Here is a 24,618-nt window from a genome sequence, read left to right as displayed (position 1 = left end):
TTTCTCTGTGTAGCCCAGCCTTTTTATTCACTTATTTATTCTTTCCAGTAGCTCAGGCTGCTGCTTCAGAATGCCAAAGGGTGGACACCAGCTTAATCTGATGACATAAGCAGGGTATGAGGTGGCTGTTTAAAGTTTCACTCTTTTCAGAAACTGGTATTAAAAAGTGCTCTGGAGGAATCTAGATGGCATTTATTTCTCACCTCAGTTCATTATTATTGCCTGCAGGGTGCACCGCCTGCAAGATTTAAAGCGCTGTCTTCTACCCGTTATATTAGCTGATTGTTCTCTCTCCTCCAGGCTCAGTTCTCGTTAAAGTCAGGGAGATGCAGGTCCGGTGGCCAGGTGGCCGCGGAGGGCAATGGGAGGAGAGCGTGAGCTGTAAACTCAAACAGACCAGGGCTTACACCTGACTCTCCCACTTCCCAGTGGTGGGACACAGGGCAAGCCATTTCCCCACGCACGGTCTAGGCTTCCCGCCTTTTTGGTAAGGAAGATATAACACTGTGGAGAGGGAAATGCCTGCTTCAGTATCATTCAGAGTGTGTGTGTGGGGGGCGGGGGGGGGGGGGGTAGTGAAGACTGATTCAGTAACAAGTAGAATAAGCCCAGCCAGTGTGGCTCAGTGGTTGAGTGTGGACCTATGAACCCAGAGGTCACGATTTGATTCCCAGTCAGGGCATATGCCTGGGTTTTGGGATTGATTCCCAGTAGGGGGCATGCAAGAAGCAGCCAGTCAATGACTCTCTCTCATCATTGATGTTTCTCTCTCACTCTCTCTCCCTTCCTCTATGAAATCAATAAAAACATATTTTTTAAAGTAGAATTAACTACCTAATATAATACCATGAGTCATTTCAGCAAGGATCTAATACTGGAGATTAGCATATTTTTGTCTTATTTTGTTTGTTCTAAACCAATAAGTCTTAAATATAAGCACTGCTTTTCAAAGAATGATTAGAACTAATCTCATATCCTTTTCACCTTTTCTATCAAAATAATTTAATTGTCAAATATGTATGTGAAAAGTAGCATATCAGAGAATTAATTTTATCTTTACCAAATGCACACACATGCATATCACACACACACACACACACACACACACACACACACACACCTAGCAGATCTAAAAGCCTGCCAGTGTATTTCTTTCACAATAACATAACGGCACTTGTTATTAGTAAACCTTCCTTGCCCATGTGTGGGTTCCTGCTGCCTTTTTAGGGAGCAAAGAAGATGCTGGCCTTGGGGATCACAGGCCCCGAGGGCCACGAGCTGTGCCGCCCAGAAGCCGTGGAGGCAGAGGCCACGCTGAGAGCCATCACCATCGCCAGCGCCGTCAACTGCCCCCTGTACATCGTGCATGTGATGAGCAAGTCTGCAGCAAAGGTGATCGCAGATGCCAGGAGAGATGGTAACTCACTCATGACCCCGCATTAGCTAACGCGTGAGGTGAAACGCCTGCAAGCTCTCTTCTGCTTGCGAGAAAGTTGCACATGAGTTTCCACAACTGCTCTTCCTCCCTAACCTTCCTCCCTGCATGTCTATTTTTGTTCTCCCTTTCGCTCACCTTCATGGCTGCTTCTCTCCCTTCAGGCTATTTCTTTGTCATCCTTGGAACCTCTAGACCAGCGATTCTCAACCTGTGGGTTGCGACCCCTTTGGGGTTCGAACGACCCTTTCACAGGGGTCGCCTAAGACCATCGGAAAACACATATATAATTACATATTGTTTTTGTGATTAATCACTATGCTTTAATTATGTTCAACTTGTAACAATGAAAATACTTCCTGCATATCAGATATTTACATTATGATTCATAACAGTAGCAGAATTACAGTTATAAAGTAGCAACAAAAATAATTTTATGGTTGGGGGGTCACCACAACATGAGAACTGTATTAAAGGGTCGCGGCATTAGGAAGGTTGAGAATCACTGCTCTAGACATTTCCTTTAGCCACAAGTCCCACCCTTAACACCACTATTAGCCCATTTTCGAATCTGATGGCTAAATGCAAACTCTCCAGCTAACTTCAGGAAGCGTCTCTGTCTCTTAGGCATCTGCCTTCACTTTTCCTCCCAGTGCCCGAATTGGCGTGGTGCAGGGCACGCAGAAGCAGGTCTCAGCAACTATTTTTTGAATTGCATTGATTTGTCTCATAACAAGTTGGGTGTTGGTGCAATTGAAACGCTTATCCAAATAGTATTTTTATGACAATTATGCTACAATTTTAAAACCAAAGTTATTTTTACCCCAAATTGTCTCAGGTCTTTTTGTTTTGTTTTGTTAATCCTCACCTGAGAATATTTTTCCCATTGGTTTTTTTAGAGAGAGTAGAAGGGAGGGAAGGAGGGAGAGAGAGAGAGAGAGAGAAACATCTATGTGAGAGGGACACATAGATTGGTTGCGCCTCCCGCATGCTCCCTGACCAGGGCCAGGGATGAACCTGTAACCCAGGTATGTGCCCTTGACTGGAAATCGGACCCATAACCCTTTGGTGCACCGGCCAGCACTCTAACCACTTAGAAACACTGACAAGGGCAGTCTCAGTTCTGTAGTTCAATTTAATATGTAAATAGTCATCATACAAAAAAGAGAGAGAGAGAAAATCTCCTATTATTGATAAGAATTAGGTAGAGAAATAATCTCATTCATTTGCCAGTACTGGCTAAGGAAGGATGAAACCAAATTAGGTGCATTTTATTCAATGGCTTTAGACCCTCCTGAGACATGCTAGTCGTTTCTATCATTTCACTTTTAGAAACCTAAATAATCAGATACAGTCTTATAAATCATCCTGGCTGTTTGTTTGTTTAAACTGAATCTGGCTGCATTTTTATAATATGGATTATAAAAACTATGAAAATAGACACTAAGATGTAAACACACTTTAACAGCGGATGGGTCAATTTTGAAAAGGAAATGTATTTTAATAAACACTGCCTTTATAATTATTCAGTGTGTGTAAACATCTGGGGGGGACACCCTATACATTTTTCAAAATTGCATCTTGTTGCATGAAGGCTCAGTAAGGATTTTGTGCCACTGAAACGCATTCTTAAAATGCACTCTGTCATCCTGGTTGGGGGAGCTCAGGTGTTTGGATCATCATCCTGTACACCGAAAGGTTGCGGGTTCGATTACCCATCAGGGCTTGTGGGTTTGACCCCCAGTCAGGGTGTGTATGGGAAGCAAGGGATCAATGCCTCTCTCTCTCTCTCTCTCTCTCTCTCTCTCTCTCTCTCTCTCTCTCTCTCTCTCTCTCTCTCTCTCTCTCACCTTACCCCTCTCTCTCAAAAGCAATATATCCTTGGGTGAGGATTTTTTAAAATGTAATCCATCAATATTTTGTGTTAAGAATTAATTTGATATCACACATAAGTTAATAAGGTCTCACTACCAACCATTTCTGGTTGCTCCCCTTCTCCCCCACATATAATGTAATTTCAGTTAGAAGAGCACACTTCAAAAAAGAAAATACTGCAGTTTTAAAGTTATGGCCACCAGATGGCACTGTTGCTAACCTTATGAAATGGGTTGTTCTATGATTATTTGCTTTAAGTCCTGTACCATTCCAGCCTGTCAATCAGATCCATAATGTCAGAATATGATTCAAAAAAACAGTAAATTCAGCAGAAATTGTGATCTTAACCCTCCAGCAAGCTGCAATTTTGACAGATCTGTCAGGAAACAGTTTCTTGATCTTGGGTATTTAATTTGCTCTGGGATAGAATTCCATCAGGAGCTGAGTAAAAGTCTAGGGAAGGTTTTAGAATGTAAATCCTAGATAGACAACTCAAGTATGAACATTTAATTTTATTTTAAATTATTTTAAACTTTATGTTTTAATATGTAAAACACAAAATTATATGTTAAAAATATATCCTCATCAAAGTGATTGTTTTTATTAATTTATTTCTAGCCTATCTTTATAATTTTTCTCTTGATGAAAAAAAGAATATGTGTATATTTTTACTTCTCCTTCTTTCCTACATAAAAGATAAAATACTATACACAGTGTTCTGCACCATACTTTTTTTCCTACTAAAAATATGCCCTAAAAGTCAGCTAATGTTAGATATAGAGACTTCCCTCATACTAATTTATAGGGGCAGAATATGCCACTGTATTTGTTCAGCCAGTCCCTAATGATGGCTCTTTGGGTTGTGTCCAGACTTTAAGTTGATACAAATAGGACCACAGTGATGGGCTTATGCATATGCTATTTCATATTTGTGGAAGGTGAATTAGTTTCCTATTGCTGTACTAACTACCACAAACTTAGTGGCTTAAAGCAACACAATCTCATTAGCTGATAGTTCTAGAGGCCAGGAGTCTGGTCTCGCTGGGCTAAAACCAAGGTGTCAGCAGGCCTTCTGGGGCTCTAGGGGGAATCCCTTCCCTGCCCTTTTAGCTTGTAGAGACAAAACGGATTCCTTGTTTCATGTCCCCTTTCTCTGTCCTCAAAGCCAGCAAGGTGGATGGGAACACTGCATTGTTCCAATCACCTCTTCTGCCTCTCTCCCCTACTTTAAGGACCCCTGGGTGGCCTTGGGCACGCTTGATTAGTCCAGGATTATTTCTCTGTCTCAAGGTGCATAATCACATCACAACTGTGAAGTCCCCTTTGCATGTAGGGTAACGTGTTCACAGGTTATGGGGATTAGGATATGGACGTCTCTGGGGTGCCATTTTTCTGCCTCCCACAAAATTCTATAAGTGGGACAGCAGGTTGTAAAAGTAAATGCATATGTGCATTTTGGATGTTGCTAAATTCCTTTCCAAAGGGATTATAAATAGGGAATATTTAAAATGTCACCCCAAATGTTCTAGTTGAGTCAGACTTACCACAAAAGTATTGGTGAGAATACTCTAATGCACAGTTGTCGAAGAGGTAGCAGATCTCTCAGAGTAAATTATCATGAAAGATTTCACACCCCTGGCATGTGATCAAGGCATGTGATCAAACAGGATCTGAAAGGGAGTAGGGGAGGGTTGGACATAAAGAACACCAAATCAGTCCTGGCCAGTTTGGGTCAGTGTTAGAGCATCGGCCCGCATACCGAAGGGTTACAGGTTTGATTCTGGTCAAGGGCACATACCTTGGTCGCAGACTTGATCCTCGGCCCCTGGTTGGGGCACATGTGGTGGTAACCAATCGATGTGTGTCTCTCACATCGATGTTTCTCTCTCTCTCTCTCCCCTCCCTTCCTGTGTCTTCACATAATGTTTATGTCCAAATTTCCTCTTCTTATAAGGACCCCAGTCATATTGGATTAAGACTCACACTAATGACCTCATTTTAATATAATTACTCTGTAAAGGGCCCTACCTCCAAATACAGTCACATTCTGAGATACTAGGGGGTAGGCCTTTAGCATTTGAATTTTGGCAAGGGACACAGTTCAGTTCAAGTCATGAAGTGACTCCAGGGTCGCAGGAAGATGCTAGATACTTTCCTATACATGAATTTATTTGAGCCTCACAAAATTGCCACACCAGAGGGACATTGGGATCCCAGTTCATAGATGAGAAAACTGGGACTAAGAGCAAGGACCCATCTTGCACAAGGTCACCAGCGAACATGTAGCAACATCAGGGTTTGAACCTAAACCTGTGTGACCTTCTGTGTATTTCCCTTCTCAGTTATCGTCTTCCTTTGTAAATGTAATATTTTAAATCAAAACAAACCCTTCTAGCTAGGAACAGCTATTTTTATAACTGTGTTTGGATTTCTGCTTGGTAGCCAATGCTTCCACTCCTGGCACCTACGCCAGTGTCTCTGCGACTTGATTAAGTGCCGCTCCCAAATCCAGACAAGGTGTAAACGTCTGCTCCATCGCTTTCACCTAATTCATGGGTTATCTGGTCAGGAGGGAGTTTAGACTGTTTTGACATGTTTCATTATTTGAAAATCTTTAGAATCCCTCAGGGGGAAAAACTCCTGCAAGTGTGAGATTGCATCATAAGTGCAGAGTCTTTTTTTGGTTTTGAGCCAAAAGATGGACGAAGGAGAGAGCATGTATGGGTAGACAGGTTACAACATAATGGGAAACTTGCCGGGATAGGGGGAAGGACATTAATGGTGAAGATGTACTGTCTCCCAAGAGCTGTTGGAGCCACCTGGTCTCAATGTGATCCCGAGGTACCGGACGGGACAGGTACAGTACTTTTCACGACCAACCTGCTAAGAGTCGTAAGTGAAACCGGGAAGTGAAATTGGAAAATTGCTCGGCCACATCCACAAATAGCTTGTGGTTGACTTCAACCTTTAAAAATACATGTTCTTAGTGTTATATGCAATAGCCAAGATTGGGAAGCAGCCCAAGTGCCCATCTGTAAATGAGTGGGTAAAAAAGCTGTTGTCCATTTACACAAGCGAATACTACTCAGCCATAAAGAAGAAGGAAATATCACCCTTTGCAACAAAATGGATGGACCTGGGTATCATGCTAAGTGAAATAAGCCAATCAGAGAAGGAAAAACACCATATGATTTCACTTATATGTGGAATCTAATGAACAAAATAAACCAACAAAATAGAAGCAGACTCATAGATACATAGAACAGCCTGACAGTTGTCAGAGGGTGGAAGGGTTGGGGGGCTGGGTGAAAAGGATGAAGGGATTAAGCAAAAAATAAAAACCAAAACAACCAGACACAGACAACAGTAAGGTGATTAGCAGAGGGGAAGGGAGGTGGGAGTGGGGGGAGGTGGAGAGGGCAAAGGGGATAAATGGTGGTGGGAGGAGACTTGACTTTGGGTGGTGAGGCACCATGCAGTGTGCAGATAGATGATGTGTTATGGAGTTGCACAGTTGAAATCTGTATGGTTTTATTAACCAACGTCACCCCAATAAATTCAATTTAAAAAAAACAACAATGAAAAATAAAACATTAAAAAAATAAAAATACACGCTCTTTACCAAGAAATGAAAAATGGCACGTTTCCTAGTAACATAGTGCATATACATGATATGCTAGCGGAATGCTAGGGTTCTAATTCTGGTGAACCACTTACTACCCTAGTGTCTTGGGCACTTTAGTTAGTCTTATTGAGCATTAGTTTATTGTCAAACCAGCATGAGGGTTGCCATGAAGGTCAAATGAGATATATGACCTTCAAGCTATATTTGCAAACTATAGAATGCTATACATATGTTAGCTATCTTTGCTATGACTTTATTTTTAGCCCAAATCTAACAGAACCCACAATTATGCTGAATTGCTTAGTTTGATTTTCCAATTTATGGCTTATCCAGGCCCCTTGTTTGCTTTCCCCGTTTTATTTCTTGCATGCTGTTCAGTCCTTTGAAAATGTCTAGAACCATTGTAAAATAGGGGAAGAGCAGTTGGGAATGTTTACGCTTTCAGTTTCCAGTTTTTTGATATTTCCAGATGCTTAATGGAGAGACTGTTGAAAATAGCCCAGCTAACAAAGAGCTTGTTGGATACGAAAGAGCGGCGGTCACATGTTAGAGGAGCTAAGCCCTTCCGAGGAAATTAGCTGTTCTCTGGTGTCACAACAGTCCTGGCAGACTCCTGGTAGATGCTGACACTTTGAGTATTTCCCAAGTGCTATTACAACTGTAGAACTTTTGGAACAGTGTTCCTTTATCACCTTGATGGTCTAAATGATTGAACAGAACAAGTGGCCAGGACCCTTCCTCTATGAGGAAGCACCATGGGGACTCCCAAGTTGGCAACTTACAGAGTGATTGCTGATCAAGTCCCTGAGTTTCTCATTGTCCACGCACCTGTAAGAAGTCCTCTCGGAACAGAGATCTCTTCATACCTGCAAATAAAGTAGTGTGTCCATCCTGTAGCCTCTCCCGAAAATAGCACGTTAGCTCTTAGTTTATATTAAAAACGATTGCTTGTTTCAGACACCAAAAGAGATGATAACTAAAGGGTATTTCCCCTTTCCTGGGACTCGGACAGTGACCAACAGGAGGGGGGTGGGATCGCCTACTGTGTGTGTGTGTGTTAGCAGCGGCTAAGTCCCTGGGGGGTAACTTTTATTGACCAAGGTCTGATACTCGGTGACGTAGGAAGTAACGTTCGTTAGGCTCCAATAAGCCTTGCTTTCCTGGTTTTTCATTACTCCTAGGTTAGCTGGAGGACAGTGGCCAGTTTGAGGGAGAAATGATCTGTGAGATAATAGGGTGCTACTTTCCAATTTAAGATGACTCGGGCAGCTGGTGGCCATCCACCGTCAGTGCTCCCTGAGGAAAGCAGTTAATTCCCCGTATACAGCAGGATTTTAACTCAAACCTGGCCTCCGATGAGCTGGAGTGAGCTAACTTGGTAAGCCAACATCTCTTTACTAGGCGCTCTCCTTTATGACTGCCTGGATATGATCAGGTGGGTGCTAGAGAATCTATTATTCTGACAAATGCTAATCAGAGGTAAGGATTCTGATTTTAAATTCAAATTCCCTTGCACTATTAACTTTTCTAACATTGTGTGCTTTGATGGCCTCATTTGCATGATTTTTTTAAATATGCATTTCTGGCTACAATTTTATCTGTGTTCTTTCACTTAATATGTTTTTAGAGGGAGCTTTTTTCCTTAAGGGTGTGAAAGGGTTACCAATTTATTTGCAGCAGAGAAACTCTGGGGTTGAACTCCATACGACCAGAGGATAATTGTCATTGGGGTAGCATAGCATAGCAGTTAGGACCCCTGGAGTCAAAATGCCTGGACCCAAATCCTACCTCCTGCTCTATATCGATATCAAGTGCATGTAATGTAACTATAGAGAAATCATTTAACCCCATAAACTCTATCCTCATCTTTTAATAGAGATAATAGTATTTCCTATGTAGGGTTTTGAGATGATTCCGTTAGAATGGCACATGTATCAGTCAGCTTTTGCTAGGTTACACTGCAGTAACAAATGAACCTAAAACACTATTGGCTTACAACGACAGTGATTTCATTTCTCATTCATACTCATGTCCATCGTGGGCTGGCTCCGCCTCTGCTCCCTATTCTCTGCCACCTGAGACACAACTCATGGAGCAGCCTCTGCTGGTCTCACGACAGAGGGGATGGGGATGGCGTGGCTCACTGTGGTTATTGTTGTTTTTTTAAAAATATATTTCCATTGATTTCAGAGAGGAAGAGAGAGAGAGAGAGAGAGAGAGAGAGAAACATCAACGATGAGAAAGAATCATTGATTGGCTGCTTCCCGCAGGCCCCCCACTGGGGATCAAGCCCGCAACCTGGGCATGTGCCCTTGACCAGAATCGAACCTGGGACTCTTCAGTCCGCAGGCCAATGCTCTATCCACTGAGCCAAACCAGCTAGGGCTCGCTGTGGTTTTAACAACTCCTGCTTGGAAGCAGCACATGGCGCTGCCATTCCTATTTAATTGGCCAAAGTCATCCACGTGGCCAGGTCTGATATCAGTGAGTGGGTACAACCATTGCCATAATATACAATGCACATTGGCTGGGACATGGTAGATGCTCCATTAAAAAAGTAGTTTTTATTTTTAAATCCTGCTCACTAAAGGTTTAGGATTCATATTATCCTTTACGAAGACGGGAGAGACGAATATTTACATGTCTGTCAGTTGGTTTCTTTTAAGAACACGGTAAGGTGCTGAATGCTTCCTTTTAACTTTCCAGGGAAGGTGGTGTATGGAGAACCCATAGCAGCAAGTCTGGGCACAGATGGCACTCACTACTGGAATAAAGAATGGCACCACGCAGCCCACTACGTTATGGGGCCTCCCTTGAGACCAGACCCTTCAACTCCTGACTACCTCATGAATCTATTGGCTAAGTAATCATTGAGCAGATGACTGTGAAGTGTTTTTGCCAAAATGAGGTGTTTGATGAGTTTCGGGTTTGAGCAGAGATCTTTTTTTTTTACCATCTGGACCTTCCATTGACTTCCCAGTATTCCGTTCTACTTGACCTGACAGGCTCTGGGACTGTCCTTCATCTGGAGACCAAAGAGCATTGGCTTAATTATGTGATGAAATAGTGTCAAAATCTCTCTCCTGGACACAGAGAAATCAGATCATTTTTACTGAAATTTTATTCTCTTCTGACTTTTTTCCTTGTCTTTTCTGTCTCTTGTTGCCTAGAGCCAGGTCTCTTCATTATGCTTTATTTTTATCCTACAGAATATTCTTGACTTTTTTCCTATGGTGATATAACCTGGGAACCAGATGTACCTGTTGTACAGGTATAATAGATTACAGTCAAGGGCTGAACCACTCTAGGGGGTGGAAAAGCAAAATCCTCCCTGTGAGTAGGTTATCCTCATGAAAGGCCATCGGAACTATTTTCAGAGACACTACTTTCAGGGACATTATGATGTTTTTGTGAGAATTGCATCCTTCATGGATATCCTGACACTCCCCATTCACAGATCCTCATACCCAAGTTAACAGAGAACTTCTCACAACAGACGATATAAGAGTTCACTTGCCCTTTCCTTTCAGCCTCTTCCCTCCTTCACACTTCTACATCCCCAAGGTTATTCAGAAGTCAAAGCAGGATTCCTGTCACTGCTGACATCAGCATCGTCCACCAATGTCATGCCTCCACTCATCGCAACGTTCCCATTTGGCCAGGGGCTGCCCCAGAGGACCTGCCTCTGCTCATGTGGCTCCCCATGGTGCATCTTGGGTAGTACCTTCCTCACTAGGAACCTTTACTTTCATTATTGCCAATGATCCTGAAATAATTGTCATCAAGCTCATATCATTATCGATTTCTAGGTGAGAAACTGAGCATCGGACAAACTTTAATCACAGAGCCCTTAAGTGATGGGACCGAGCTCAGAACATGTCATCGTGCTTCTTGTAAGAGCATTCTCCAAAAGTGCCTCCTGCAGCAGGGATGGAGCGGGTGAAATATGTCCTTGGAAAAACTACTCTTTTCCCGCTGCAGTTTTCTGGCACTCAGTTGCGAAGGGAGTCAGGAGACCAGGGAAGGTTGTGGTGGTTTCCTCCTGACCCGTTCTGTCTACTCACCCCCATCCTCTGGGGGGTTTTCTGTTACAGTGGTGATCTGACCACAACGGGGACTGACAACTGCACGTTCAACACCTGCCAGAAAGCTCTCGGGAAGGATGATTTTACTAAGATTCCCAACGGGGTGAACGGTGTTGAGGACCGGATGTCAGTCATATGGGAAAAAGGCGTGGTGAGTTTCACAAGATCCTGCCTGTGTTTTGTGGTTTTTTTTAAAATATATTTTTATTGATTTCAGAGAGGAAGGAAGAGGGAGAGAGAGATAGAAACATCGATGAGAGAGAAACATCAATCAGCTGCCTCTTGCACACCCCCTACTGGGGATGTGCCCGCAACCAAGGTACATGCCCTTGGCCAGAATCGAACCTGGGACCTTTCAGTCCGCAGGCTGACGCTCTATCCACTGAGCCAAACCGGTTAGGGCAAGGATGTAATATTTTAAAAACAGATGTATGAGGGCACATAAGTCATAATTTAAAGTCTAGACAAAGATTTTTTTAAATCCCCCTCACTTAAAAATTTCTCCCTGAGGATGGAGAAGAATCAAATGGCTAACGGTTCACACGTTAACCTGTCTAGCCAGTTGCCATGTGTAGTTGCAAAGATCAGCAGGGGACACCTGGCTGGTTAGACCTGAGGTCCCCATTATTGTGCGTTCTTGCCCATCGCCTGGAGACCCTCCCTCAGATGACACATTAATCATGTCTCAGGTGTCAGAATCCCCTACAAACACCACTCACTTCTAACTCTAACTAACAGGTACTGTCAGTTTTGTTTCCAAAATGCCTTCTCATGTCCATCTTCATGTCTACCACTCTAGTTTGAGGCCCACTGCAGTGGTCTCCACAGCTGGTGTCCTTGCCTCCAGCCTGGCTTGCTACAATCTGTTATGTACTCCAGCGCGGGAGTCACCCTTCAGAAATGGAGGTCTGTTCATGCTACTTTTCTAACACCCTTTAATTTTCTTCATTACTTTTAGGATGAGAGTTGAACAATTAATATACATGTAAGGATCTTGAAAGCATCTCGATCTAGCAATGATCTTCTTCGCCCCCCTTGCTCTCTTCCCTGACTCTAACCATCCCAGATGACTTCCCTTCTCTTTCTCTTTTCTTAGATTTTCTTGATAGCAGTCCAACCTTTCTCTTCGAACTTGTGTTATTACAATGAGTATCTTTATTACAGCAGATTTTCATAATCAATCACATTTCCCAAGTATGTCAATGGTTTGCAAGTGACTGGATATTTCTTAGTATGATGCAATAATCAATGTTATTTTGTGAAACATTCAGACAATTTACTTATGGTAATATTACTTTCAGGACATAGTAATTTTTTTTAAGACAGGGACCCTTTGATAATGAAATAAATCTAAAGATGCTTTTACCATATAAATGTATGTAGAGATAAACTCTCAACATTAAAAAAGTAACTTTAATGGGGTCACAAACCTCTAATGTCTGTCCATTTAAAAAACTTTTGTAACAGACTGTCCATAATTCTTGGTTCATGTAAAGTTAATTGCACAAAATTGAAATTCTTGAGCTGATCCTTTCTCTTCCAAAAAGTGTTGTCACCTGATTTAAAAGTCTGTCTTACCTTAACTCTATAACACTCCATCTAATGTCTTCACGATGACTCATACATCTTGGGTCTGCAATAAATAAATGTAGTAGGTGGTGGTGGTGAACTTCAAACAAGAATTAGAAATACCATTCCTAACATTTTGCTATTGTCTATGCGATTCTGAGAATGGTGAAAAAACACAGTGGCTGTATTTTTTTTAAGCTGATGTATTTTTGAACAGTTATCTTTGGGCTTCCATATGCTACCCCATCATTCCCATCATTTATCAGTATGAGGTGTGTTTGGCTCCACAACATAAGAACTTAGATGCAATTCTACTTGGTTCCAAGAGATACAAGTTTGATTGACAGGAGATTCTTAACTATGGATCATTAGAACAGATGCATTTTTTTTTTCCTTGAATGGTTTTACAGCACAGTGGCAAAATGGATGAAAACCGATTCGTGGCGGTTACCAGCACAAATGCAGCTAAGATCTTTAATCTCTATCCAAGGAAAGGGAGAATAGCTGTAGGATCAGATGCTGACATTGTGATTTGGGACCCAAAAGCCACAAGGTAAGTCGAAGTTCCTGCATTCCCTGGATTCACGGTGCAGAAAACGCACTAACTTGCAAAGAAATTCTTCATTGGCCTTAATCAGTCTTTTCTTCTTGGGTGATTTATTTAGCCGTGCGCAGGTATTTTGAGCCTGTGCACAAGATAAAAGGTTTTGATGTACAAATATTCCTTTGTTTTTCTTGGCAGAGAGGACACAAAAGTTGTGTTGCTTGCTCTTCCCCGGGAATGTATATATGTATAAAACCAATATGAATTTACCACTTCAGTGCTTGGCAAACGCCCGAATTCACACAAAGGAAAGGTACAGAGCAACGAAGAAAATAAAAGGCTTCGCTTGAAAGGGATGAATTGAAAACTCAAAATAATTACAGCCTTGCTAAAGCTTTCAGATGGAAAAATTCCCGCACAAAGGATGTCACTTTCAGTTAGCCAAATTTTCCAGCTGAGTTCATCTTGAGCCTATCATTCCCAGTAGACGCCAGCTTTTTGTTTCCAATTTCCATAATTCTATGTTAATAGTGCGGGCCTGGCAAATTCCAGCTCAGGAAAGCACTCAGTAGCAGCCGGAGCTCTGCTAGCTTCTCTTTACAGAATGTGAGCACAGACAACACCTGCATCCTGACTTGTGGTTTTTATAAACTTTACTGTTGTAATGGGAAAAATTCCAAATGCTGTAACACATTGTGTGTGTGTGTGTGTGTGTGTGTGTGTGTATGCATGCGTGCCTGTATAAACAGGGCTATGGTAGGGCCTTCTACCTTATTGTATAGGCTCTTTCTAATTTTCAAAGTGTTTTAGGTATTTTCATTGTAAGAGGGAAAAGTCTACAGTTTCTTGGGGGTGCTGTTATCACAAAGACCTAATTCCAGTTGCTCTCCTGGGCTACCCTCTGGGGAAAAGAAGACCATTGGAGAAGCACGGGGCTACCACTGTTACGAACTTAAAAACAAACCCCGAAGATCCCCTAAGGAAGTACTTGTGTTTTTGAGCTCGACACTCTCCACTCTCCTTTGAGCACTTGACTCAACTCAGGGACCAGTTCATAGCTGATCATTGCAAGTTGCCTTTAGAGAGTGCAGTAAATGGTGGTTTATTTACATAGGATACCAACAATGAGGCACAACCAGGGTCTTTGTTATTACGTTAACAAGGGAGCCATTGTCCATTTGAGGACGAAATATCTGGTTGTCACAGGATCTAGGCCCCTCTCCCTGCAAAGTAAATGGCAAGTCAAACAAAATGCAGGCCGCTGCTCTATAAAGCTGGAAGCATCGGCCTTGGGGAGGCAGTGGGAGAATGGTGCTGGGGTTTGGGTCGGGCTGCGGTTGATGAACTGAGCCTGCTGTGTTTAGAAAGCTCCTGATACTTTAAATATCACTCTACCAGAGCTATTGTACGTGGCAGGGGCCTCCCAGGGTCATTTCTGCTGCAATTCAAGCAACTTAGGCTGCTCCAACTGCTGGGACCAGATAAGTCTTTTGAAATAACTTGTGGCTTTGAGGAGTTCATGAGACTTAATCAGGAAACCTAGAGAATTTTAAGAGGGAGAAAACGATCATGTGGAAGAAAGATTTGGGGGAAATGATGTTTTTGAAGCATAGCATCTGGGAGAGTCATAATGATGATAATAATTAGTAGTAATTTGCCTGTGTGACTATTTCAGTGATCTTAAAATGCTTTGCCTCTCTAGAATGTGATTTACAACATGATCACCTTACGGGCATGAGAAAACTGTAACACGGCGGGGTCTGGGACAGGTTTGAGATGAGAAGCCTGACCCAGTGTCTTCAACTTTGCAAACTTGTAGGCTGGTCATGAGATCTGGTGCCCTGCTATCTCCTGACATCAACGCAGAGCACTTTATAGCAAAGTTACTAGTATTGTCCACCACCCATTTGTTCTCTCAGTCAAGTAGTTCAGTAACCAAAAGCTTTTTTGGGTTTGATTCTATTCTTTATTATTCCTTCTCAAAGAATAGGGAGAAATAAAAATACCCTGTGGGGTCATGTGACACTGCAGTCTAATTCTTTAAAAACAAAACAAACTTTTATTGATTTCAGAGAGAAAGGGAGAGGGAGAGAGAGATAGAAACATCAATGATGAGAGAGAATCATTGCCCGGCTGTCTCCTGCACTCCCTATATTGGGGATCAAGCCCACAACCTGCACATGTGCCCTGATGGGGAATTGAACCATGACCTCTGGTTCACAGGTCGACACGCAACCACTGAGCCACGCTGGCCCGGCTCCAGTCTAATTCTTTTTTATTTTATTTATTTCTTTTTTAATGGAGCTCCATCGGAGGCCCCTCCCTGTGGTACTTTTAGCCCCGCCCCCGTGTCTCCAGCGGCTCCCAGCCTTACTCTCTCTTCAAATTTTTTTTTTTTAAGTAAACATATCAAGATTTTATTGTCATATAATAAAACAAAACATGAAGCTTAGAACCGGGTCACTTGACCCTTTCTCTTCTTATCGCCTCCCAGTTCCAAAGGCTCGCATCTCTTCAGAGCCAGCATCCTCTTAGACCTGCAGTGGGGCTCAACGCATTCAGGCCTCAGCACCATCTTCTGTCTAGCTTTTGCCTTTTTTCAGAAAATTGGCTTGGTCTGCCCACCATAGCCACTGTGATTCCTGTCACAGCGCTGCTTTCCCTGCACACACAGAGCATCCTCGCCCGTCTTGCCCTGTGTGACTTTGTGGGGTTGATGCTTGCCACACTTCTCGCAGAAAGTTTAGCAGGTTTTAGGCACATTCACCGTGTTTGCAAGCGCGCTATTGGCAGGGAGAGGAAGCGTTCCTCGAAGTGTTCATTTCTGAGGACAACACCAGCTCAGGTGTGAAGCCTTGTCTTCCTTAGACAGCGGGACAAAGAGCAATGGCCTGGACCTAAGGTTATGCATCATTCGCCTCCTTTATTTACCACCTATACTGTTGCTCGGAGGATATTTATAGGCCGTGATTATGTCTCCTTGAGTCATGTTTTTCGAGGATATAAATTTAGACCACTCGCTCACAAGCGTTAGCCACCGGCTTCTATAACATCGTTTGTCCTTCCTTTCCTGTGAGGTTGTTTCTGAACAGCACGGAACGATCCAGATGTTTTTTCAAAGATCTGCCTATTACCTGCTTTATTTCTCCTCTTCGAGTCTAAGAATAACTAACTTAAGGTCAAAGGACAAAACATTTGTGCTTTTAAGTTTCTTTCTATCTCTTCCATCAGTTCTTTAATATTTCTGACATATTTACATGTCCATATACTAGTATGTGTCTTTTGGGGTCAAGATACATACTGGCATTTATTATTCGCCTGAGTCTTCTCCATCTACGGCTGCTTGTCGTGCTCACCTGGGTGCACAGTGGAAACCCGCACAGCGTGTGGTTGGGGCCCCAGCTCCATCGATGCTGGGGGGGGGGGGGCGGGAACAGGCCCACCCAGGCCACTGAAGGTCTCTGAATAGCCCCCATCTCATCAGTTCAATGAGATGACGAATCGTTGTTGTGCCTACGTTATGTTTTTCTTAGAAGCCATGAGATATTACATGTGAAAACTAAGGAAGGGTTGCACCAAGACAGGCTCCAGTTCATGATGGCTCCTTTCTATGTATCCAGTGCGAATGGTGTCCTTCTCGCAGCACGTTTTCATTTCTCGGCTTGTTTTTGCCTGCGGTGACCCGGGGGGCAGGTGAGCACAGGGCTGTATTTCTCTGCCCTCGGGCTCTTTAAAGAAAACAAAACTGGAAACTTTTTCGTTTTTCTTTTTTTAATTTTTTCATTTTTGAAAAACAAAGACATTGTATTTTTACATGGCAGGAAATATTTACTTGGATTTCTTTGAATTATTCCATTTCTTGCTTCTCTAACCCTTTCATTTAAGGATGTTCCCTGCGCCGGCATCAGAATTTTCCCCACTATCATTACTCATCTTTTTCAGTGTGAAAATTGCAGAAATCCGGAAACAGGAGGGAAGGGGGCAGTTGAAGAGGAGGCTTTGTAGAATAATGAGTCTGAAAGAATATTTGAACAATGAGAAAGCGTGTTTATCGTGGTTCATATTCAAAGAGAGAATTTTGCAGAAACGGCTGATTCCTTATGTAGGTCGGTCATAGCACCAGCTATCTCTATTCTTGGTTGTTATGAGAAAGCTGCTCATCTGGGCTGGCTGTTCCTGCCCAAAATGTATGCTGCTGACCTCAGCGAGGCCCTCTCTGATGTGCAACAGTATTTTTAGCGTCTCTAGCTGTGCGCACGCTGCCTTCGACACTACCCACACGTCACAGCCGCCTCCTCTCACCCTGCAGACTGAGTTCTGTTGGTTGCTACACACTCACAATACTCTTTACTCACTGTATTTCTCTCTCATGAACATTCTTTATTAAAAAATACGTTTTTTAAAAAATATATTTTTATGGATTTCAGAGAGGAAGGGAGAGGGAGATAGAAACATCAATTCTGAGAGAGAATCATTGATCGGCTGCCACACAACCCAGACAGGTGCCCTGACCAGGAATCGAACCATGACCTTCTGGTTCATAGGTCAATACTTAACCACTGAGCCATGCCAGTCGGGCTAAAATATGTTTTTAGTGATTTTAGAGAAGAGGAATAGGGAGATGGAAACATCAATGAGAGAGAAACATCTGTTGGCTGCCTCCTGCACACCTCCTACTGAGGATCAAGCCTGCAACCCAGGCATGTGCCCTAACCAGGAATCAAACCGGGGACCTCTTGGTTCATGGGTCAACACTCAACCACTGAGCTACACGAGCCTGGTGCTCTCATTGACATTCTTGACGTCTAATCCCATTTTAAAGAAATAAGTGTTTTATTTCTGAACAATTTTAGGTTTACAGAAAAGCTGCAAAGATAGTACAGAGTTCCCATATACTCCACACTCAGTTTCCATTATTATCTTACGTTACTGGGTGCATTACAATTAATGAGCCAACGCGGATATGTTATTGTTAACTAGAGTCCATACTTCATTGGAATCTCTTTAGTTTTTGCCTAACATCCCCTTTCCAGTTGTGGCTCCTCTCCAGGTAGTCGTCATAGCTCCTTAGGCTCCTATGGCCTTTGACACTTTCTCTGACTTTCTTTGTTTTTGATGATCCTGGCAGTTTTGGGGAGGACTGGGCAGGTATTTTGAAGAATGTTCCTCTGTTGTGATTTTTTCTGATGTCTCCTTTTTCTCATTATCAGCCTTGGGTTATGGGTTATAGGAGGAAGGCCACATAAGTAAAGTACTGTTTTCACCACATCCTTCCAACGGCGCATGCTATCAACATGACTTTCCACTGTTGATGCTGACCTAGATCTGCTGGCTGGGATGGGGTTAGTCAGGCGTCCGCACTGTATAGTTGCTCATTTCTTCCCCTTTCCCTAATATTGTGCCTTTTAGAAGGAAGTCACTGCACAGTCCACAGTTAAGGAGTGGTGAATTATGCTCTAGTTTTATGTTTTAATTAATTCTATATCCCCAGGGTCTGGCCCAGTTCAGCCCAGAGTAAAAGTACCGTAAATGTTGAATGGGTGAGTGAGAAGGATATATAGCCTTCCACACTGCATGGAAGAATGATGTGATAAAGAAATGGCAGCCAGGCCAGCATGCTTCAGTGGTTGAGCTTTGGCCTATGAAGCAGGAGGTTTCGGTTTGATTCCCGGTTGGGGCACATGCCTGGGTGCGTGTGAGCTCGATCCCCAGTAGGGTGCATGCAAGAGGCAGCCCATCAGTGATTCTCTCTCATCAATGATGTTTCATCTCTCTCTCTGTCCCTCTCCCTTTCTCTCTGAAATAAATATGTCTATGTGTATGTAAAGAAATGGCAGAAATTCTATTATATGCTTGATAGTTGCTAAGGGCGTAAATCTTTACTATTCTCACCACAAAAAAAGAAATGGTAATTCTGTGACGTGATGAAAGTGGTAATTATTTTGCAATAGGTAAGTGTATCAAATCAATGCGTTGTGCACCTTAAACTCACACCGTGCTATGTCACTCATATCTCAGTAAAACTGAAGAAAAATAAAGAAATGGCATAAAGGAAAATTGGAAAGGTTTTATTCAACAACAATTATGGTGAGAAGACAAGTAAGAAATAGAGCACTTTCTCACCTCATGCTTTTAATTTGTCGCAAGTCATCAATAACTGATATTGAAAGAATGAATGAATGAAGAGGAATAGAGGTTGGATGGATTTTCCAAGGAGAGGGAGAAGAACTGCCACCCTGGACTGACTTTCCTTGTGTCCGCTTCACTTTTGAGGGCGGGGAACAATCACCTCAGTAAGCAGTTCTAATAAGGAAGAAATTGAAGTGAAAAGAGAGTTGGCCTCCCATGTTCCTTCATTCACACGATCTCAGGACTGAGGCACCGCTGTGAGCCAGGCATGAGGGTCAAGGTTGTCTAAGAGCCAGGCTCTGCCCTTACGAAGTTGGCCATCTAGAGAGAGAGAGAGAGAAGATGAGCTATGAAGCCAAAAGCTCTCAGTCTAAGGAATGTGTTAAAAATATCACACGAGAGGCAGAAACAAGATGCCATTGATGTTCAAAGAAGATCATTCTTTTATCAGCACCGTCATGGGCATAGGACCACATTGGCGAGAAGAGTAAATGAGATGTCTGGCCCCAAGAATCAAGACTAAACATGTGGGAGAGATAAAATGAGGCACTGAGAGAAAGATCTGGGGGCAAACAGTGAAGGCTGGGGATTAAGTGAGAGAGAACAGGTTCAGGCCATGGAAGGGAGTGGGAAGGCGAGGAGGTCATGGCTGCCTGTCTTACATTAATTTTGTTCATTAACATTTTAAACAGCGCTCATCTAGTACAGAAGCACTATTGAATCAATGAATAAATGGACATGTCAATATTTATGGGATATTTTTTTCTTGCAAGATATTCCCGTTTATTTTACCTATCTGATTTTTTAAAATTTATTTTTCTTGATTTCAGAGAAGAAGGGAGAGGGAGAGAAAGATTGACACATCAATGACAAGAGAGAATTATTGATCAGCTGCCTCCTGCACTCCCCGCACTGGGAATCAAGCCCACAACCCAGGCCTGTGCCCTGGCTGGGAAACCAAACTGTGACCTTCTGGTTCCTAGGTTGACACTCAACCCCTGAGCCACACTGACTGGGCTAGCCTGCCTGATTTTAATATTAGCTTAAGGCTGGTTCTGTGAAAGGTTTTTGTCTGACCACACCATTAGAGGTGGGCTAAAATTTTTCATTTGAAAATTTCCTGCAAGGTTCTGGCAAAAACAATTACCCAGCTGACTAGTCTCTCAAATGCGAGCAACACGCATTTCACCCAAGATCCTGAAGGGGGCGCCCATATCCCACACTGAGCTCGGGCCCCAACCAGGCCATTAGAGCTGCTGGTTATGCAAGCACCAGCCAGCCCCTGGAGAATGGATGCACTTGCTAATGATTTTGGGCTTTGTGGTACATAGGTGTTTTCATTTTTTAAAATTCTCATTACTTATTAATGGCACCTAGAAATATGTATGCTTAAGCTACCATCTGCAGCCTTAAAAATGGACCGCACTGAAGTTACCGAGGCAGATCAGGGAGGGGAAAAAGCAGTGCAGCCGCGATCTTTTTATTTTAAACCCCTGAGAAGATGGATGATCCCAGGGGGAGAACCCTGACATGCGGTGATGGATAGTCAGGGAACTGGGAGTGGGAGTCTGTCGCGAAGGGTTGGACTTCCCCATGAAAGATTACCTGCGACGTTCCTAGCCTGGAAAAAGTTCCTGCAAAAATCAACGGCAACAGCTCTCCTGTGTCATTGCACAATCAAAACAAACCACTCCGTGTGTGGGGAGCACTCACCCTTCGCAGAAGTACAAAGAGTCCGCTGTGTTGGGTGTGACGGCTCATTGAGCCGGTGCCCACGGCTCGTGCGTGACAGGGGCACATGTCCTAGCGCATCGCTACTTGGGTCAAAGCTTCACATTTAAGGACACGTTCCCTATCTAAGCGTTTGGCCCATTTTTGTAGGACCTCTTGGTGCTTGCAGCAAAGGGGAAGAAATCAAGAGTACGATTTCCATGCAGTGTCAAGAGAGCGTCTGGTGGTGCCATGTGTTCAAGACCAAGGCTGGTCAGGTCGGCCAACTTGTCAACATCTCATGGGAGAGGATGGCCTGTGAGTTACTTGCAAGCCCATAGCCGCAGCAGCAGTAACTCATGTGCTGGCCATTTCAGACTATCCTGTGAGCTTCCGTGCTTCGGGATTGATTAAAGAGCACTTAGTTACTATGGCAACTGTCCCTGTTCCCTATTTATGAGCTCCAGGATAGCTCACGGAGTCTCAAGCACACAAACACGCCGCTAACACGCTGTGTGCACTGGAACATTTAATGAAGACTTTTAGCTACACGGTATTCTGCAGAGCAGGCATGTTTTTCTCCCTGTTCTTTTCGTTTATTTTTTTCAAACTCAATTACAGCCGGCTTTGGCTTACACGCACCATTCTTGAAGGCACTGCGCAGTCTCTCCTGCTTAATTCCCTTGCTTTTCTCATACAAGATAGATATACACGCGTTGAACTGGATATTCGGTGAAGGGTCATGGCTTGCAGCTTTTGCAGTGCCTCTCTGGGTTACAGAAGAGGTCCTGCGTGTGCAAGAAAGCAGGGGAAGAACGGCTATTTCATCCTTGGGGCGTGGGGACCGTGGGATGTGGGGAACACGTAAGGAGGAAGGTGCGCTTTGATAAGTAGTGATGATTGCGGCTTACTATTGTAGGGAGAGTATCCGTGCTACCAGGCATTTTCCCTTGCAGTTGCACATGGTGCTTCATTTGCCCAGTTGGCACACATCATCTTCCTCCTCCTCAAAAGCAGCATCTGCACACACATGCCAGCACACACACACATGCACGTAAATGCAACAACCGTCTCATCTTATCAGAATTGGTCAGCCGGAAGACTCTGTGCGTTCTCTCTCTCTCTCTCTCTCTCTCTCTCTCTCTCTCTCTCTCTCTCATTATTTTTAATTGATTTCAGAGAGGAAGGGAGAGGGAGAAAGAGATATAAACATCAATGATGAGAGACAATCATTGATCGGCTGCCTCCTGCACACCCCACACAGGACTGGCCCACAACCTAGGCATGTGCCCTGACTGGGAATCGAACCATGACCTCCTGATACATAGGTCGATGCTCAACCACTGAGCCACACCAGCCCGGGCAGTAAGACTCTACTTTCAATGCCTGTTTCTAAGAGTGTTTATAACTAACTCACTAACTGCCCCCGCCGCCCAGACCCCAAACCCACGCGATCGCAGCGCACAGGCCTCCTACCAGGTGCATGGGTGGCATGAAGACAGTCTATGCCGTGACCTTTCACTGTGTGGTGTTGCACACGTTCATGGAGGCAACCTCGCACCAGGTTAGCGTTTCCAGGTTGTGCTTTTGCACAGCCGTGGGGGCACCCATCATGTATGCTGGCCATCGTAGCTTTACACAGGCATCATGACCATTTCCTGGCAGATGATAGCTAAGTATTTGGAGGAATACATGCCTTTTGCTAATCCACCCAAAACTCAGCCCGCCATCTTAGCTCCTGGGGGCAGGAGCAGGACCAGGGTGTAAAGAAAAAGGCTTTGGGGTTCAGTGCCTTCTCTGCCACGTGCTCACTGGGTGTGACCTTGGGGATGTTATTTCCTTTTGCTGAATTTCAGTTTCCTCATTTGTAGAACCGGGATGATGATGGTGATATTGATTTCACAGCATTGTGGTGGATGTTTAAGATGGTGTACATAGAGTGCTTGGTATAAGAACAGAAATGGAAACAAAGGAACTAAAATGCTTGGTGCATAATTAATGTTCCGCCGTGCTTGGCATGCAGTAGGTGCTCCATTAGTGATACGAGGTGCTCAGTTAGTGCTAGTAAGTGGTCACTGTGTCAAATAAGTGGGAGCTGTTAGTAGCTATAGTTATCATTGCGATTTAAAAATCCTTGCAATAATGACTTCATTCATTCAGACATGAGCAAAGGGTACTAGGATATTTCATATAAAGGAAGCTCCATCGCTTACGTTTCTTGCACCTTCTGATTTTCACCAAGAATGACTGAAGTGGAGAAGCGTGGATGGATTCTTTTGGGTAAGATCATCTGATTAAACTAGAACTCTGAAGTGCCTCCAGCACTGACTCCTTTGAAAAATGTATTTGCAGTGAAACTGTTCCAACAAAGCACCTAAACTTCCTTTTGTAACCTTCAGCGTCTTCATCATTTGCTTTTAAGAAGTTTTGGGCCGTGCATGAAAAAAAGCTAGCCTTGCTGATTACCTGCGGGTAAAAATGTAACCTCTGTGTATGCCAGGTTGGTTATTTAAACATGTTCTGATGCAACGGAACCTTCTCAGTGAACTAGACGTGGTTTCCAGGGACTTCACGAATAATGGGTGCATCATTTTTGTTTTTCAAATCATGAAGGAGAAGCACCTCAGGAGCAGATCGCAGGAACCCATCCCGTCGTTGGGCATGTGCCTTTGCCAGAGGAAGCACAGTCTATTTTAAGCATTAGGACCTGGGGAGGTGGTTGTGCAAAAGGCATGGGTTTTCTACCTCAGCACCTGCTGTATTTTTCCCCTACCTGACATACATGTTTTTCTGGTTTTGGCATTTGCCTGTCTTATTTACAGCTATATTCCTAGGTTCCAAAACAGTGCCAGCTACATATAAGAGCACAATAATTTTTATTTTTTGTGAATAAACCAGATATTAACAATCTTGGGCCAGTAAGCAAATAGGCGATTTAAAAGGCTTTGTTTATCTGCTCTTGGAACTGGTTCCAGATCCAGGGTTTACAGTTTTCCCCCTTTGAATTAAAAAAAAAAAAAAGAATTCTGGGCACTTCTGCCTTCTCCTTCCCCCCAGCAGTGCTTGACAAAGATGCATTCCAGAGTCAGCGGCCAGGAGCGTCAGCAGACCTGGCCATAAGTGTGGTTGAAGCCTGGTTGGATCCTTCCGTGGTCAGATAACTCTGTTGATTGCCTCAGACTCACACTTAATTATCATAAAGCCAGGGGCCCTTGGGTCTGTAGGAAGCAGAAGACGGAATGGAAATGAATCGAAGGAAATGGAATATCAGTACCTGGAAAGAATCCTAGGGTCTTTATAGCCTTGAAGCCCAGCAAAGATTCGTGGCTTCCCACACGGCCTGTGGGGGGGCCAGTGAAAATGCACCCTTCCCTTCAGAAGAGGATCACAGTGGAGAGAGTAATTCAGGGAAGGGGCCCACATAAAGCACCAAAACACTTAATTTAAGCCTTTTTTTTCTTCTTTTTTTAAGAGCAGTGGTTCTCAAAGTCTGGTCCAGGAACCAGCAGCCTCTGGGAATTTATTAGAAACGCACATTCTCAGGCGCTACCCCAGACTGCTGCTTAGGACATCCTGGGGGATGAGCCCATCCACCTGATGAACGAATGCAGAGCCCTGGGCGCTGTGGCTCAGTTGGTTGGCATCC

The 24,618-nt window shown here is 43.6% G+C and overlaps 1 protein-coding gene across 4 annotated transcripts in view; it reads left to right on the top strand.

Annotated features, from left to right (window-relative positions):
* Nucleotides 1-24,618, top strand: part of DPYS (dihydropyrimidinase) — a 71,499-nt gene that overhangs the window by 19,222 nt on the left and 27,659 nt on the right. For 2 of the 4 annotated variants that reach the window (XM_036338028.1, XM_036338026.1), the window contains exons 4-7: nucleotides 1,228-1,417; nucleotides 9,642-9,798; nucleotides 11,030-11,171; nucleotides 13,000-13,142. In XM_036338028.1, the coding sequence (XP_036193921.1) occupies nucleotides 1,228-1,417; nucleotides 9,642-9,798; nucleotides 11,030-11,171; nucleotides 13,000-13,142 (632 nt within the window). Of the gene's footprint in view, nucleotides 1-1,227; nucleotides 1,418-9,641; nucleotides 9,799-11,029; nucleotides 11,172-11,819; nucleotides 11,927-12,999; nucleotides 13,143-24,618 lie in introns of all 4 variants that reach the window. The other 2 variants (XM_036338029.1, XM_036338027.1) reach the window with 2 other exon arrangements.

Source organism: Myotis myotis, unplaced genomic scaffold (genome assembly GCF_014108235.1).
Source record: "Myotis myotis isolate mMyoMyo1 unplaced genomic scaffold, mMyoMyo1.p scaffold_m19_p_16, whole genome shotgun sequence".
NCBI lineage: Eukaryota > Metazoa > Chordata > Mammalia > Chiroptera > Vespertilionidae > Myotis > Myotis myotis.
Note: the sequence above shows the minus strand (reverse complement) of the source record. Positions and strands in the feature narration are given on the sequence as shown.